The 17,159-nt window shown below is 40.0% G+C and overlaps 1 protein-coding gene across 1 annotated transcript in view; it reads left to right on the plus strand.

The window, feature by feature from the left end:
• The window catches only part of LOC127189926 (phospholipid-transporting ATPase ABCA3-like), an 86,549-nt gene that overhangs the window by 58,668 nt on the left and 10,722 nt on the right, over positions 1 to 17,159 (plus strand). The window contains exons 21-25 of the mRNA XM_051146982.1: positions 336 to 552; positions 3,766 to 3,939; positions 10,900 to 11,078; positions 13,919 to 14,044; positions 14,251 to 14,445. Of these exons, the coding sequence (XP_051002939.1) occupies positions 336 to 552; positions 3,766 to 3,939; positions 10,900 to 11,078; positions 13,919 to 14,044; positions 14,251 to 14,445 (891 nt within the window). The remainder of the gene's footprint in view (positions 1 to 335; positions 553 to 3,765; positions 3,940 to 10,899; positions 11,079 to 13,918; positions 14,045 to 14,250; positions 14,446 to 17,159) is intronic.

Genomic DNA, 17,159 nt, shown 5'->3' on the forward strand with positions numbered 1-17,159 from the left:
TCTTGCTAGAACGTCCTCTAGTGAAGAGAAGCTGTACCTGACTTGAACTCATGCTCATAAGCAGTAGATTGTATTTCAAAGAGGCAGAATTTCCTTAATTAATGGAGACTTCTAAAGAAAATGAAAGTCTTGATATTTCCTCCCCCCCCCCCCGCTATTTTTTTAGTGTTTTGGCTTAGGGCACAAGCACAAGTGCACATGCATGGGTGTATGCACGTGTGTGTGTGTGTGTGTGTGTGTGTGTGTGTGTGTGTGAGAGAGAGAGAGAGAGAGAGAGAGAGAGAGAGAGAGAGATCCTTGGCCCCTCACCTTTGTCTCTGTACCCTCTGTTTCAGGCTGTGTTCAAATACTGCAAGATTGATATTTATGTCACAGACTATCACATTCTGGAAACGATGCTGATCCTCACACTGTTTGGCTGGTCTGCCATTCCCCTCACATACCTGATGAGCTTCCTGTTTTCTAAAAGCACCTCTGCCTACATCAAACTTATCACATTCTATTACATCTCCGGCATCTTAAGTGTCTTGCTAGATACCATAATAGAAGCTAGTAAGTGTGTGGGCTTCACAAAATGTCCCCTTCCCCAGAGAAGGCCAAAAATAAATCAGTAGCAGCAATGGGCCTCAAAAGATGGACATTAGTAGCTAAGTTCTAGGGCTTTGGCTACACCTGTGTCAGACATAGTTCAACAACCTTCAGTTTCTAGGGTCATCTACTCAGCATGCTCCACCCAGAAGCATCTCCCTTAAGAATTTGTAAGTACTCACACAAATTTTATTCTAAAATTATAGTAACCATGATTAAAAAAATGATTGTTTTAAATAATTTCATCTGGCCGTGGTCCAAAGTGAGTAGTAAAAACATGTTCAAATTCCCTGAATTCCAGATAATCTTACACTTAAATTCTATATAAATTAAGATTTTATTTTTTAGCCGGGCGTGGTGGCGCACACCTTTAATCCAAGTACTCGGGAGGCAGAGGCAGGCGGATCGCTGTGAGTTCGAGGCCAGCCTGGTCGACAAAGTGAGTCCAGGATGTCCAAGGCTACACAGAGAAACCCTGTCTCGAAAAATCCCCCCAAAAAAAGATTTAATTTTTACTTGCTTTTATTTTTGTGTATGTGTGCCTGCTTATCTGTATGCATAGCATGTGCATACAGCTGTCTCTGGAGACCAGGATAGGGCATCAAAACCCTGGAACTGAAGAGATACAGTGGTTGTAAGTCACTGTGTGGGCTGAGAACTGAACTCAGGTCCTCGCAAGATTAGTCAGTGCTTTTAACGGCTAAGCCACTTGAATATATATATATACATATATATATATATATATATATATATATATATATATATATATATATACTGTGTAACAGAGTCTCAGAAGCATAAACAAATAGATTTCCAAAGTGTTTACAAATAAAACCTTTGTAATGAAACCTTTAACCTGTAAATGAAAATAATTAAACTCACAATGTGGTTAGGCAAGAGAAATCCATTCTGTGGTTACACTGTACATCAAAGTGATTATTCTTCATAGTAATATATATTTATTTAAACATTTAAAAGAGATTAGTTTAAATAATGTCACTACAAATGAAAATATCTGATGTGATGGGTACATTATTCTTATTTTATCATTCCACAATATGCACAACTACCATAACATCATATATTATTCCATAAATATATACAATTATTACATGTCAATTATAAATAAAGCTAAAACAGCTTTGGTAGATTAAGTTTTAAAATATCACCCATGGTTAAAGTGAGAAGTAGTAGATTAAAGATTAAGACACAATAAATACAGTTAAGATAGCCTATGACATAGAAACAAGAAAATGAAATTTTTAAATCATTGAAAGATAAAGAACTTCTAATACATAGCCAAATAAAATTTAGAACAAAATTATAGAAGACAAAGAATTAGTATATCAACATTTTAGAGTCTCCAGACTTGTTCGCAGACAGACATCTTTAGTTTCAGAAACTTCCTTCACCTGGTTCCAGCAGGTGAGAAAGCAGACCTTGAGGCTAAAGGAATGTTGCAGCTTCAGCCTCAGTTACAGCCGCAGCCCAGAGAGCGATGTGCCCAATGTCCAGTGTCACTGCTAAAGGACCACTTTAAAGTATAACTTTAAAGTGTAACTTGCAAAGCACAATATGTCCAGTAGAGGAGGAGGAAGAAGAGGGGGAAAGAATGAAATGGAAAATAGTAAACAGAAAAGTAATATTAAAGTCATTATGTGCACTGAACACCAGTAATAAAGCTAAATGACACAACAGGATCATTAGATAAATGACAAGTTTGTCATAATGGATTCTCCAAGCCCAACTTCTACATTTACTCTATTTACAGAAAATATTGTTTAAGAAATCAAGATAACCAGAGCACAAAATAGTCACAAAAGATGTGTATGTAGAAAACTTAAACTTGAATCATTATATTGATATAATCAAACGTACTTTTTATGTTAAAATTACAGGAGACACAGGATTACAACATGAGAACAGATTCATTTTAGCATAAAGTTTTAAGAATTCTAGAATTCTGTTTACTTGACAATACAATCAGGAAGTATACGTAGTCAGAATTACCAGAACTACCCCCAAGTAACTGCAGAAACACCATATCACAAAAAAGGATTTGTATGCACCTTTCTTAGAACTGGTGGACAAGCCAGTGGTGAGAAGTCGACAGACAGTAGCACTGAGCAAACCGTTCACCGGGTGTGAGTTAATGGGCACAGATGTCTATAGAATCCCAACCAAGCACACTGTTTCATAATATCTGAGAGGCTGAGCAGATGATGCTCTGTCTAGGCTAATGCATAAGGGAAATAAAAGCCTCCATCATTGTGTTATTGCATCACAAATCAGCATCAAAAGGTAATGGGAACAGGATCATATCCCTGAGAACTTAAACACGAGCCAAGAGTCATAACAGGAAGTAGGAACTACTTAGGGAGCTGAAGAGTGACACGCTCCTCAGCCACCTACCTACTTGGGATAACTGTACAGCTCTGATTATTAATGTTGCAAAGAATACGGCGGACAACACTCAAATAAAGAATAATTGTGGGCAAAAAGAAGTAAAAACTGAATAGAAAGTGAGCATACTGTGCACAGACCCCTCCCCACTCCCCAAACGCAAAGGGCCATCAGTTGCTAAAAGGACTTGAGAAGTCAAAATAATGACAAGTAGATTAGGAAATGGTAAACTAGTGTATACACACTTGCTGTACCATTGAAATTTTTCCAAAAGGAAGGAAGGAAGGAAAAGAAATGAAAGAACAAAAGAAAGGAAAGAAAAAAGAAAAGGGAAGGGAAAGAAAGGAAAAAGGGAAAGAAAACAATGGGATCCAAAATTAAAAGAGAAAAGAAAAGAAAAGAGAAAATAACCTTATACACAGGACAGCCTTGAGCCAATAATCATGAAAACTTGTGTAAGTTGCAATGTACTAAGCCAGATTTCAGAAAAGGTAGAAAAAATTTAAATGCACAATACGCATCAAGTACATAGTTAAAAATTCTTTTCACCCAGGAAATAAAAGCCACAGAACTCCTTCACAGAAAAAGACTTCTCAGGAGTCTGTAATCACCAGTACAACCCCTGGCTGTAAACTATGCAAGGAAAGCACCGCTGTTCAGAGCTGGTCATCTGGGTTCCAATCCTCAGGGGTTGGGCTCATCATTAGTAGGGGACATCTTATCCTGGAGATGGCTCAGTCCTTCTTACATAACCTGTTCTTATCCCCCTTTTAGAAATATCAACCATCATGTCTAATTCCACCCAAGCCTTCCTGCTCAATGCACTGCTCCTCTTCCCCATGTACAACCTCGGCAAGTGCATCAGCGACTATACGGTAGTTTACCAGAGGAAAATACAATGCACCCGGCAAAAGAGTGTCCCCAAGTACCTGAATTGCAGCAAAGAAAGTAAGTATATGGGGGTGAAATCAGATGCCCAGAGCAGGGGTGGTGTGGGGAACCCACTTATCTTCCAAAAGAGCAGTCTTAATACTACACAAGTCATTTTCACGAGGCAGGCCTGTAACTGCTTTCTACTCTGATGTAGGAGGGCTGTGAGATGGGGTCTCACCTTCAAGGTTATCTTGTTCAACTTACCAAGACTCTGCCACAAAATGAAAGGAAGACTGTGGCTATAACTCAGTGGCAGGATGAATTTCTGGTGCACATATGGCCTTGGGTTTGGTGCACAGTGTAGGCAAATTCAGACAATGAATGTGGCTATCAAAATCCAATCCAAGGTTGAGTTTAAAGCCACGTGACTGCACAGAAAAAAAAAAAAGATTAGCTGTCTGTGAGCTTTCTATCTTCACAGCAAACTCACAGTGTAGGTTTTTTAAAAATTCATTTAAGAAAACTAACTTTTTGCCTATGTCACACAGCCTTTTTTGTTTTGTTTTTCTGTATGTGTGGCTGCATACTTACATGTTAATGTCCAAGTGGAGGCCGGAAGTTGCCACGGGGGTCTTCCTGGGCCACTTCCATATTGTTTAATGAGGCAGGATTTCATTCTGAACACAGAGCTCACCAATTTGACTAGTCTGTGTAGCCAGCTTGCCCCGGAGACCCCTTCCTCCCTCCACCTCACCAGTGCTGAGAATAGAGGTGGACCACCATGCCTGGTTAACATCTACATGTGAGCAGGAGTCTAAGCTCTGGCCCTCCTGTGTGCATGACAATTCTGTTATCCACCAAGCCATCTCCTTAGCCCCTGTCACACAGCTTTTTTAAAAAATATTTTTTATTAATTTATTCTTATTACATCTCAATTGTTATCCCATCCCTTGTATCCTCCCATTCCTCCCTCCCTCCCATTTTCCCCTTACTCCCCTCCCCTATGACTGTGACTGAGGGGGACCTCCTCCCCCTGCATATGCTCATAGGGTATCAAGTCTCTTCTTGGTAACCTGCTGTCCTTCCCCTGAGTGCCACCAGGCCTCCCCATCCAGGGGATGTGGTCAAATATGGGACACCAGAGTTCGGTCACACAACTTTTATGGACTAGAATACCCATAGAGAATAGACCATCCAGGAGAAAGATCTGTATTAAAATTGCATTACCCTTGCTTTTGTTATACCATTGTCCCATATAATTGCACCCTCTCACCTGCCCACGACTTATTTGAAGGAACAGGCAAAAACACATTCCCGATGCCTAATAGAGAGTACCTGTTACATGAGGAACTCAACATTACTTTTTCATAAGTAAATTAAAGTAGGCAGTAGTAGTTTGGGTAGAAGACATCACTACAATGTAGGAGAAAGGACCAAAAACAAAAGCAGGAGAAAGAGAAAAGAAAGAAAGAAACCTGAAGATTTGTGGTAAAAGAAAGCATAGAATGACTTGGTGATGTTAGGAATCCCTTATGGTGGAACGCCCCACTCATTACGTAATTCTGAAAATGTCTTTATTCTTGTGGGGGAAATGGGATGTATGGGAAGGGAAAGAGTGTTTTAATAACCTTGGTCCTATCTAAAACAATTCTGAGTGGCCTCAGAGGGCAGCCTGGTACTCCACCTGTGTTAACTCTACAGAAAATCAGCATTAGGGGCTGGTATGGTTGGGGTTTGGTAGAATCTGATAACATTTTTATGCAGCAATGCATGAGTATATTTTCTTTGTATCCCCATCCAACACTTGTTATTTTCCTATCATGGCCATCTTAGCAGGTGTCATGTCTCATTTTGATGTTGGTTTGCCTTTCCCTGATGTTTAGACACATTAGCCTCTTTTTGTGTGACTATTGCCCATGTGGGTATCTTTTATTTTACAAAAAGGTCTTTACTCATAGCCAGGCAGCTTGTTTTTATATATTCTGAACATAAATGTTCCTTTTATATATGATTTGCAAACAGTTTCTTCGATTCTGTGATCTGCTTCTCCCCTTTCCTTGATACCCAAAAGTTTTGATGCAACTATGTAGGACAGTGGTATAGAAAAAGCAAGCACACTGCAATTACATGCAGAAGAAGCCTGGCTTGTCTGCTGTTTCAGTGGCTGTCCCTGAGTTTTAGATGTTACAGCAAAACAGCTTCATTGAAGGTCACAGTACCCCTGCGCTTTCGATGAAGGGTTTTATGGGAAGGGCTGTACTACTTGTGGTTGTTATTTCATAAGGTTTTAAATTCTTAATTATTTTGGAAATAAAAAGACCGAATTCTTTGATATCATGTTTTGATTATTTAAAATGTTGAGGAAGGAGTTTATCATCATTTTACGGGGCCATTTTCTCCATTCTAAATTTTCAATTTTATTGGGGTAAGTTTGTTCAGAATGCCTTAGAACAGTTTTAGCATCTGTAAGGCTTGTGACCGTATCCTCATATTTAATCATACTATCCTTGACTGTTCGCTCCTTGTCTTTTCTTTCTGTGTGCATGTATGTGTGCGTGCATGCATTTTCAGGTGGGGGCACAAGTATGGAGGACAGAAAACAGCGTATAAAACTTAATAATCAGTTCTTTACTTCTACTAAGTAGACCCTGGGGTCAAACTCAGGTCATCAGGTTTTGTGGCAAGTGCTTTCATTCTGTCATCCATCTCACTGACCCCTCTTTTCTTTCCTGATCAGTCCTGAAAAGGTTTACCAGCTTTCCCAGCCTTCAGAAAATGAGTTTTCAATTTTATTGATTCATTTTGGTGTTTGTTTTCTAGTGTATTGACTTGTGTGTTTTATTATGTTCTATGTTGGGAGATTAAGTGTCTAAGATCATAAAAAGAATTATCACACTATTTTTTTTCAGTGTTCCATTTTTACTTTATTTACATTTAAAACCTTTATGATCAACATAAAAGAGCTAAATAGTTCATTGCATGGTATTCTTTTCTTTTTTTTTTAAATTTTTTATTATTAATTTATTCTTGTTACGTCTCAATGTTTATCCCATCCCTTGTGTCCTCCCATTCTTCCCTCCCTCCCCTTTTCCCCTTATTCCCCTCCCCTATGACTGTTCCTGAGGGGGATTACCTCCCCCTGTATATGTTCATAGGGTTTATTATCAATACGTTTATTCTTTCATATTATCTCACTGTAGCTTAGGAGAATCAGCATTTCTCCTACTTAGATGGCTGAACTTATGTATGCTTTGATATATTATTAGTTTGGGGAAATTTTTATTCTTAGTGTTTTATTCACATTTACTATTGCTGTGATGAACTACTTTGACCAAAAGCAAGCTGGGGGGAGGGGTTTATTCTGCTTACACTTTCACATGGTCATCCATCACTGAAGAAAATCAGGACAGAAACTTAAATAGGGTTGAAACCTAGAGGCAGGAGCTGGTGCAGAGGCCGTGGAGGGGTGCTGCTTACTGACTTGCTCCCCATGGTCTTGCTCGGCCTGCTTTCTTTTATAACCCAGGACCTCCAGTCCAAGGATGGCACCACCCATGGTGGGCTGGACCCTTCCCCATCAGCCGCTAATTAAGAAAATGCCCTACAGCTTGATGTTAGGGAGACATTTCCTTAATAGAAGCCTCTTCCTCTTCAATGATCCTAGCTTGTATTAAGTTGACAGAAAACTAACCAGCACACTTGCAAAAAGAAAAAATAAGGAGGGGCAAACTGTGGTCAGAATATATTGTTTGAGAGAAGAATCTTTTTTTTTTTTTTTCAATTAAAAAAAAAGAATTAAAGAAAAAGAAAAACTTGAAAAGCAGAAGTCTCATAGAGATTTGAGGTATACACAAAGAATAAAAGAAATGACACAAATTGAGGATGCCAGTGGAAGGAGAAGGCTGTATCCTCTCCACCTCTCCACCTTCACTCCAGAAAATAAGAGATGTGGCTTCCAGAAGCCACACACCTGAGTGGTCATCCCAGATCAAGCATCACCATCCCATAAGCATTATGATGAGGCAGGAAATTGCTCCCAGCAAAGGAGGAAGTCAACATCCATTCAAAGGATATAGAAGGCAAGAGGCAGGGGGACAGCAGACATACAAGAAAATATTTTTTAAAAACATACAGGCAATTTTTTTAGATGAGAATGGTTTATTTAAGCTTACATTTGAGGAGATAAGCTTACAATAGTCTGCCATGGTTGAGAAGTCACAGCAGCAGGAAGCAGAGAATGATTAAGGCTGGTCTTCAATTTACTATGTCCTTTTCATGCAGTTTACACATAAGGCCCGTGGAATGGCGATGCTTACATTTAGGGTGGGTCTTCTCACCTCAGTTACCCTAATCTCTCAAATCCCTCAAAAAAACATGTCCAGATGCAGGTTGACAATTAGTACTAGGGCAAATTTTTATTCACAAATTCTCTTATGGTATCAAAATATAAGGGGGAGGGAATGTGGCAAAATGGCAGTGTTGATATCAGATGAACAGAGCCATGGTTAGGATGATACTGTTTCTAATTTACTTCCAACTTGAGAATTGTAGAAGTTATAACTCAAGGAGAAAGCAGTTTCTGAAAGACAATACAAAATGTGCAATTTCAAACTGTTCATATTTAAAATTAATATGTTGTTATTTTAAGGATATATAAGTTGACCCACTTTTATATAGGTAAAAATGTATACAATTTATGGATACCCCTGGCAGTGGAAAAGCGAGGGAGCATGTAAGTATGTGTGGACTCCACTTGGGGTGGGGGGACTGGGTTAACAGATGTCACTGTGATGTTTTACCTAAAATGTGTACATGTGTAATGTGTACACGTAAAATGTATACACTTGCAATGAATTGAGCATTTTAAAGCCATAGTTCTAAAGTGTGAGAAATAAAAAGACTCCTATGGATACTAAATATGTGACAGTCCATTGAAAATATCAGTTTTTCTAATAAGGTATTAGATTTTATAATAAATTAATGTAGCTGCTGAACTAAAAATAAATGAAAACATAAGATTTGATTGCATTTATACATTCATTGCAAATATTTGTGGATATGACTCTTTCAAAGGAAAGTCCAGGCTTCCCCATGAAGGGGAAGTAGTCAAATAAAGGGCACCAGAGTTCATGTCAGAGTCAGTCCCTACTCTCCACACAACTGTAGAGAATGTGCTGTCCATTGGCTAGATCTGTGTAGGAGTTCTAGGTTTACTGCATGCATTGCCCTTGGTTGGTACAGTAGTTTGAGTGACCCCCCTGGGTCCAAATCCACCAGCCTTGATGGTCTTCTTGTAGGTTTCTAGGACCCTCTGGATCCTTCTATTTCCCCATTCTTCCTTACCTTTCTCATCTGGAGTCCCAGTGGGAAGTCCCAACATCTATCCCAATCTCCTGTTAAGTGAAGACTTTCAGGGGGCATCTCTGTTGGGCTAGTGTCCAATTGTAAGTGAGTATATGCCATGTGCCTCTTTCTGGGTCTGGGTTAACTCACTCAGGATGATCATTTCTAGTTCCATCCATTTGCCTGCAAATTTCAGGATTTCCTTGGCACTCAGAGGAAGGGTAATCAGGCTACCAGGATGGGACCTGATAGGCTGTGATCATATGATGGGGGAGGAGGTCCCCTTCTCTCACAGACCTAGGGGAGGGGAATAGGGTGAAAGAGGGAGGGAGGGGGGATGGGAAGATAGAAGTGAGGCAATAACAATTGAGATGTAATCTGAATAAATTACAGAAATAAACAAACAAAGAAAGAAAGAAAAGAAATGGAAAAAAAAAAAAAGAAAATTCAAGGGCCACAGTGGCTCAGTAGGTAAAGGTACTTGTCACACAAGTCTGGTGACCTGAGTTTAGTCCCTGGGACCTATACAGAGATGGAACAAAGTTGTCTTCTGACCTCCAAACTCATGCTATATTGTACATTCATGTACACACACACACACACACACACACACATGCACACACACGCATGCACACACACACACACATACACACACACGCACAAGGAACCAAAATGGAGCAATTTGGGCAATAAAAGTAAAGCTGGATTATATGTCAAGGTGTAGAAAAAGACTATTAGCCTATTTTTATGTAAATATAGGAAAGCTGATTTTTATTGGTTATGTCAAAATATATTTATCTAAATTTGATATTTCAATGCTCAGCATGAAAGAGTGGGAGAAGGAACAGGTTTACAGCAGAGAAAGCTAACAATATGACATCAAATAAGTACTCAAGTCAATAGCAGTAGAACTAATTCACACGGATAAAATGTGCCTCGGTCTTTAGTACCATGAAAGGATGCTTTTCTCCATGGGCTTCTTCTCCAAAGACCTCAACACCACTATAATCATGAATATGAGTATATACTCAGCCAATAAAATGCAAGGGATGGCTATTAAGTATAATACTTTGGGCATGGGAACATGGAACAGTAAAAGCTCAGGAGTATGAGTGAATGTGGCACTTTACTAATAAGGTGCTCATGTGTGTCCACTCATGATAGCGTGAATCACACTAGCATACCTGGTGAGTAACAAAGAGAGCTGGGCACAGAGCACAGGGAACTCACTGGTCACAGGGCACAGGGAACTCACTGTACCTGCTTTATAATTACTTGTATAAGTATGCACTTCGATTATTGGGCTGGGCAGACCGTTCACTCACTAAAGTGCCAGCCACATGAGCATCAGGACATGAGTTCAATTTCCAAAATCCACACAAAAAAGCCAGGGCTGGTGGCACAGGCTTGGAATCTCAGCGCTGGCTCCCTGGGCTGTCTGTCTATCTGGGCTTATTGTTAGGCAGTCAGTACATGTGTTAATACTTACAGCCTTACTATGTTATGTTAATGAGGGCCAGTCTCTCAGATTGTGTTTTCATAGGATAATGTCTTCACAAGCTCTGAATACTGTGTCTAATCTAACATTTCATTTTATCTTGTTTCTTACTTGGTGTTTTATTAGTTGTTTACACCAGTGTTGCACAATAAAATTAAGTATGATACCCACATTTTTATTCCTTCCACCCTCAGATATGGAGAAGAACATTTATTCTTTGAAGGAGCATATGGTCGGAAAGTATTTAATTGCTATGGGCGTTACAGGCTTTGTTTTCCTTCTCTTCATTTTCTTTTGGGAGAATGTTTCATGGAAATTAAAAATGTTTATTCATCAACACATTTACTTTGGTACCTGCAAGAAATACAAGACGGTAAATACTTAAGTATGTAACAAGCAAAAACAAACAAACTGTAGTAGCATTGAAATTAGACAAGGAAAGAGGCACCTGTATATTCCTACCTTAGTTAATAGAGAAAAATTGTCCCCGACCCGCGGGTTCAGTTATTCGTGGAGTGGCGAGGAGGGTCGCGACCTGTAAATAAAGAATTGGGCAAAAGAGAGACACGAGCCCAGGAAAAACTTTGCTTATCGAGGGCCGTTTATTGTAAGGGGGTATCCAAATTTAAAGTGAGCTTCTGAAAGGGCGGGGGTAGGAAGGAATGCAGTGGAAAGTTACAAAATCTTCTGGGCCAGGCCCAAGGACAGCAGGTGTGGAGTGGGGCGACTATACAGAAGTCTCGATACACCGAATGTTCTCTTTCTCAAGGTCAGGCTGGATCTTTGTGGTAGCCAGGCAGAATAATTATCTCAACTATGCAGACAGCTGTGGCTTTCAGCCAGCAGGGCCTCTCAGCCACTGGGGCAGGTCAGGCAAGGCCCTATGGCTCCTGACAAAAAATATCACAGGAATGTCCTTACAGTTCTGCTGCGGCATCACCTACAATAAACTGCATTCATTCTGATGATCATCTTGAAGGGCTAAAGTTTTGTCTTTATGAAATTTTTCTATTGCTGACAACTTTCTCTTATATTCAGTTTTAGGTCTTTATTTTTGCAATTTCCTTTGCTCTGTTCACTTTCAGTTTTTACTTCTCCTTTGTTAATTTCCTGATTTGTTTTTTGAGCAAGCTTAAAGCCATCACTCTTAAATCATTGATTCTAACACGAGCCTTTAACAATACATGCATCAAACCACATATGGCAATGCAGGTCTACAGTCTGAGCTACTTGGGAGGCTAAGACAAGAGGATCACAAGTTCAAGGCACTCCTGCACTGCAGAGGCAGTTCAAGGACAGCCTACGTAACTTAGGCACTGACTCAAAAATGGAAAGTAGTAACATAGACTTCGAGGTAAGATGACAGACTACAAGCTGTTTCCACATGACCTGGGTAAGAAAAGGTAAGTATAAGAAAGAGTAGACTATATTCCAAAGACAGAAAGGGACAGAGTTTCAGAAATTTTTGTAGGTAATGAAAGAACAGCTAAAGAATACCAAGGAAAAGATGGGTATCCATAAAAGAGAGTAAGCCTAACTACACAGAGCTCTAGATGAGTGGCTACCTGGTGTGTGCCAAAGCCTCATCTAAAAGACAGACCAGGCAGTGCAGCTGAAGATGCTGGCAGTACAGAATGAGATTTGACTCAAATCTAGTTCTTTTTGGTAGTAATAATCATAATTCCTGCTCTTACAAGATGATGGTAGAGATAGAGGGTTCATCCTCAAAGACCTTCATACATAACTATCTTTTAAAACGGCACAGGCTAGCCTGGAACTCACATTCTCCAGCCTCTACTTCCCATGTGCTAAGATTACCAGTGTTCACAACCTTACCAGCTAATTTCATTTTAGTTCTTCAATGTTTACTTATTACCACATTTTTAAATGCGTTACTACATTTCCTTATTTGAGACAGGGTTTCACTCACCATGTAGCTCCAGCTAGCCTGGAACTCACTATGTGGGCAAGATCTTGAATTCACAGAGATCAGCTTGCCTCTGCCTCCTCAGTGCTGGGATTAAAGACATACCATGTCTGGCCCAAAGATTTATTTATTTTTATTTATGTAACTGTGTGTGCCTGAGTGCATATATATGTCCCACATGTGTGCAGGAGCCTGTATAGGCCAACAGAGGTGATAGACTCCCCTAGACCTGGAGTTAGTTGTGGTTGTGAGTTGCCATGCAGGTCTTGGGACCTGAACCTGTGTCTTCTATAAGAGTAGTGAGTGCTCTTAATTGCTGAGCCATTTTTCCATCCCCAGCCTCACCATAGTTTCAGTTCCCCCAATCTCTTTGGATGAATTCCACCCTTATGTCTAAAGGTTAAAATAATTCCTCTGAATGCTTTTTTCTTATGTTAAAAATATTTTTTCAAAGAATATATCCTGATTAGAGTTTCCCCTCCTCAAACTTCCCCCAGTTCCTCCCAACTTCCCATCGCATCCAAATCCACCTCTTGTCTGTCTCTCATAAGAAAACAAACAGGTTAGTAGCTTCCAGAATGAAAAAATGAATGAGACGGTTTACTGCCTGAACAGTCACTCAACACTTTTTATAACATTGGAGCATCATCTTCAGCCCTCTAGCCCAATATCTCTTCCTGACATATTTGCGAGGCAGGAACTATTGAGGACTGTTTTCCCTGTCTTAGCAAAGTTCAGTAGACAAGTCACTATGAATGTAACATTTATATAACTCAGGATTATCTCATGGTTCTTCTTGCATGTGTAGTTTATTTTACTCATGTGTAATAATATAAATGCATATGTTAAAAAAAGAAACAAAATAATTTTTTAAAAAGAAACATATTTAAGGGATGATTATAAAATGTAATAAAACAAAACAAATCAGAATAGGACAAAACAAACGAAAGAGGCAAAGAAAAGGCACAAGAAACAGAAGTAGATTCAGAGTTCTGTTCATTCCCATAAGTGTTTTAAAGTTTTGAATTCTACATTGTGGTTTCTACCTTGTGAGTAGCTTTTACCTCTTCTCTGCTCACCACCTTCATTTCTGTGGTAAACTAATCATTACTGCTGGATGTAAGCACAGAAATAACACTCAGAAAGCCTTTGGAAATTGCTCAAAACATCCATTTAGACATGTGTAAATTTATGCCCAAGTTTAGATTTGTATTAGCCTGCTACATTTAAGACAGATGCCCCCAAAACATATTCACATGTATGATTGTTGTCTTGAAAAAATACAGGATACAATTTCCAAGGAATTATCTGGGAAATCTGAAGATAAGGATGTAGAAAATGAGAGAAGGGAAATTCTGTACCAGCCTGAAAAGTTTATCAATTCTCCAGTTCTTATTAAGGAGCTCACAAAGGTAGGGCCATTCCATGGCTCTTATATTCTGCCTTCAGCCTCCTCTATGGGTGTCAAAGTCTCATGGTGGTTCTTCAGGGTATTTGAAAACTCTGTAAAAATTTTTGTGACACTATCTGAGGGAGCGACCACTTTGTCCACAATATTTCTTGTATGTAACCTACAAATATCTTTTACTAAACTGTGCTTTGTGCTTTTTTTTTTAAGATATACTTTACATATCCACTAATTCTGGCTGTGAAAAATATCTCTCTTGCTGTCCAAGAGAGAGAGTGCTTTGGTTTACTTGGATTCAATGGAGCAGGTAAAACAACTACCTTCCAAATTTTGACTGGAGAAAAGGCTCCTACCTCCGGGGATGTGTTCATTGATGGCATTAGCATCACCAAGAACATCCTAAAGGTAAGCGACTATTCCAGGCTAAGATGTGAACAGCATGATGGCTCTGGGTGCAGGCAGATGGCTATGGATGGTGCATGGCAACAGTGATGGGTACAGGTACAGAGTTTGATGCTGTGGATTCTAGAGAGGAAATAAAGTTTGAAAGAGTGAGATATTAAGAGAATAACAAGGGTGTCTTTTGTGTTTTTTGAAACTGTAGAAATGAAGGCAAAGTTCTCACCATAGTGTGGCAGACATGCATCCCACAGGGGCTGGGAGGACGTAGGGCAGAGAAAATGAGCAGAGGATGACCTGCATGCAGTTTAGCTGCACCTAGGGCCTTGATCCGTATCATGGAGAACTCTGAAATAGGTTGGCCTTTCAGAGTAGTTGCCAATCAAAGCAAAACCATCGTATGCTGTGCTGATCCCTGGCTGTAAGAGATGGAGGGGATAGGTAACTCTGAGAAACAGTGTGGTGAGACCTTAAAGAATAAAAGAATAACAAAGCTTCAAATTCTAGGGATCAACTGTTGCTGTGTTTCTAAAATCTATTTTATTAGGTTCTTCTTTTATGTACCACCCTTCTCTACCCGAATGCCTTCCAACACCCCAACAGCAGGTAGGAGAAACAGAAAGTTAGTGGGGAGAGTGGGCATTGAGATCTTTTTAAATTTCTTCCTACTGACAAGGGCATTGAGTTTCTTGGGGAAAGTCCAATCTTTCTCTCATCAGGAAGTCTCCAACTTCTCCTTCTCTTTTCTCTAGACCACTTGACAAACCAGCAGGAGTAGGAACCAGCAGGAGAAACAGAGCACCTCCTCTGTTGGGGCTCTGGTCTTTTTTTTTTTTTTTCTATTTCTTTTTAAAAATTATTTATTTATTCATTTTACATCCTGGTTGTAGCCCCATCCCTCCTCACCTTCCAATCTCACCCTCCCTTCCTTTCTCCCTGTTTTCCTCCCCTATTCCTCAGAAAAGGGAAGCCCCCCTCCATCCACCTCAGTTCATCAAGTCGTATCAGGACTGAGTGTGTCGTCTTCTTCCCTGTGGCCTGGCGAGGCAGTCCTGCCAGAGGAAAGTAATTGAAAAGCTGGAAAGAGAGTTCATGTCAGAGACAGGCCCCACTCCCCTTACTAGGGGACCCACATGTATCCTGAGCTGCCCATAGGCTACATCTGTGTAGGGGGCCTAGGTCCAGCCCATGCATGGTGCTTGGTTGGTGCTTCAGTCTCAGCAAGGCCCCGATGGGCTCTGGTTAATTGGCTCTGTCAGTCTTCTTGTGGAGCTCCTGTCACCTCCAGGTCCTTTTCTTCTTATACCCTCTCTAGAGGCCCCAGAATTAAACTGTCTTTAGCTGACAGAATCACATTCTTGCCAGAGCACACACAAGGCAAGTAGTCTGATACTCTGGAAAATCTGAAGCAGCCTCATATCTCACACCTGGGATTAGGACAAAAACATGTAAATGTAACATAACTGGGTTTTTAAAGACACCAAAATTCTCACTACAGTCAACAGCATTTATCAGTCCCCTTGAGGAAATAAACAGGCAGCATGAACTGGGCCTATCAAGGTGCAAAGAAGGATTAGGTGATCAAAGAACAAACCTGAATTGAGAATCAACATCATGGTCAGATAAAGTGTCACATTTAAAAGAAGACCAGGCACACAAGCCACACAGAAGCTCTGCAGTGACCAGCAGAGCTTCATCACAACATCTGAAGAAGTATTTTCAAGCTCTGGGGAATCTTTCAAGTGTGCCATTCTAAAATCCCTCACATTTTATATGACTGATGTTACATTGTTTGGTGTCTTTAAAATGTTCTTTAGCACATCTCAGTATTTTGGCAGCAACAGACAATGAGAAATTTAGCACCTAATACAACTCTGAATGTATAATTCTATAACTCAGTGATGCTGTGTGCTCATTACCACAAGTTGTCTCTAGAAGTATGTTATCACTCCAAACTGAATATCTATACCCATTATAATGGGTATTAGACGATAACTCTCAATTTCTTCATTCACCCCTGGGGAACCACTCTTCTACTTTCTGACTGTGTGAATTTGACTACATTTTAGGTACTGTATATAAGAATATCCCTTTTGCCTGGCATATTTCACCTACCATTCTCTTCAAGATTAATGTCTTTTCTTGAAGAGGAAAGGCGATGGTTGCCACGGTGGTCCTATAGTCAAGAGACAAAAAGATAGCCTGATTTTCAGCAGTGTCATTGGAGGCTAGGAGAAAAGGATGCCGATCAAGGCTATAAAGCCATTATGCGTGTTTAAGGCCAGATTGGGATGGCTCTGTTCAGTGTTCCAGCTAATTCATAGCTATATTTATTGACCAAATTTGTGATTTATATCTAGTAGCTCAACCTACTAAAAAACACTAAGCAGCAACATGCTCCATGAGAGATTGCAGATCTGATTTAAATACCAGAGTGGTATACTGTGGCAAGATGTTTTTGGATTCTGCACCTTTCATGGCATCAGAACGCATGAGACCATTGCTTAAATTCATGAGTCATATCATGAGTGGTTGCACTGGTTTCCATTTTGTTCTGATATGTTTTCCTTGTGGGACAGTCTCATGTAGTTCATACTGACTTCCAGCTCACTGTGTAGCCAACACCGACCTTGAATCAGAACTCCTACCTCCACATCCCAAGTGCTAGACTAAGGGCATGTACCATGACACCAGCCTGTTTTCTTAGTTTGTGGTGTGTT

The sequence above is a fragment of the Acomys russatus genome, chromosome 5 (genome assembly GCF_903995435.1).
Source record: "Acomys russatus chromosome 5, mAcoRus1.1, whole genome shotgun sequence".
NCBI lineage: Eukaryota > Metazoa > Chordata > Mammalia > Rodentia > Muridae > Acomys > Acomys russatus.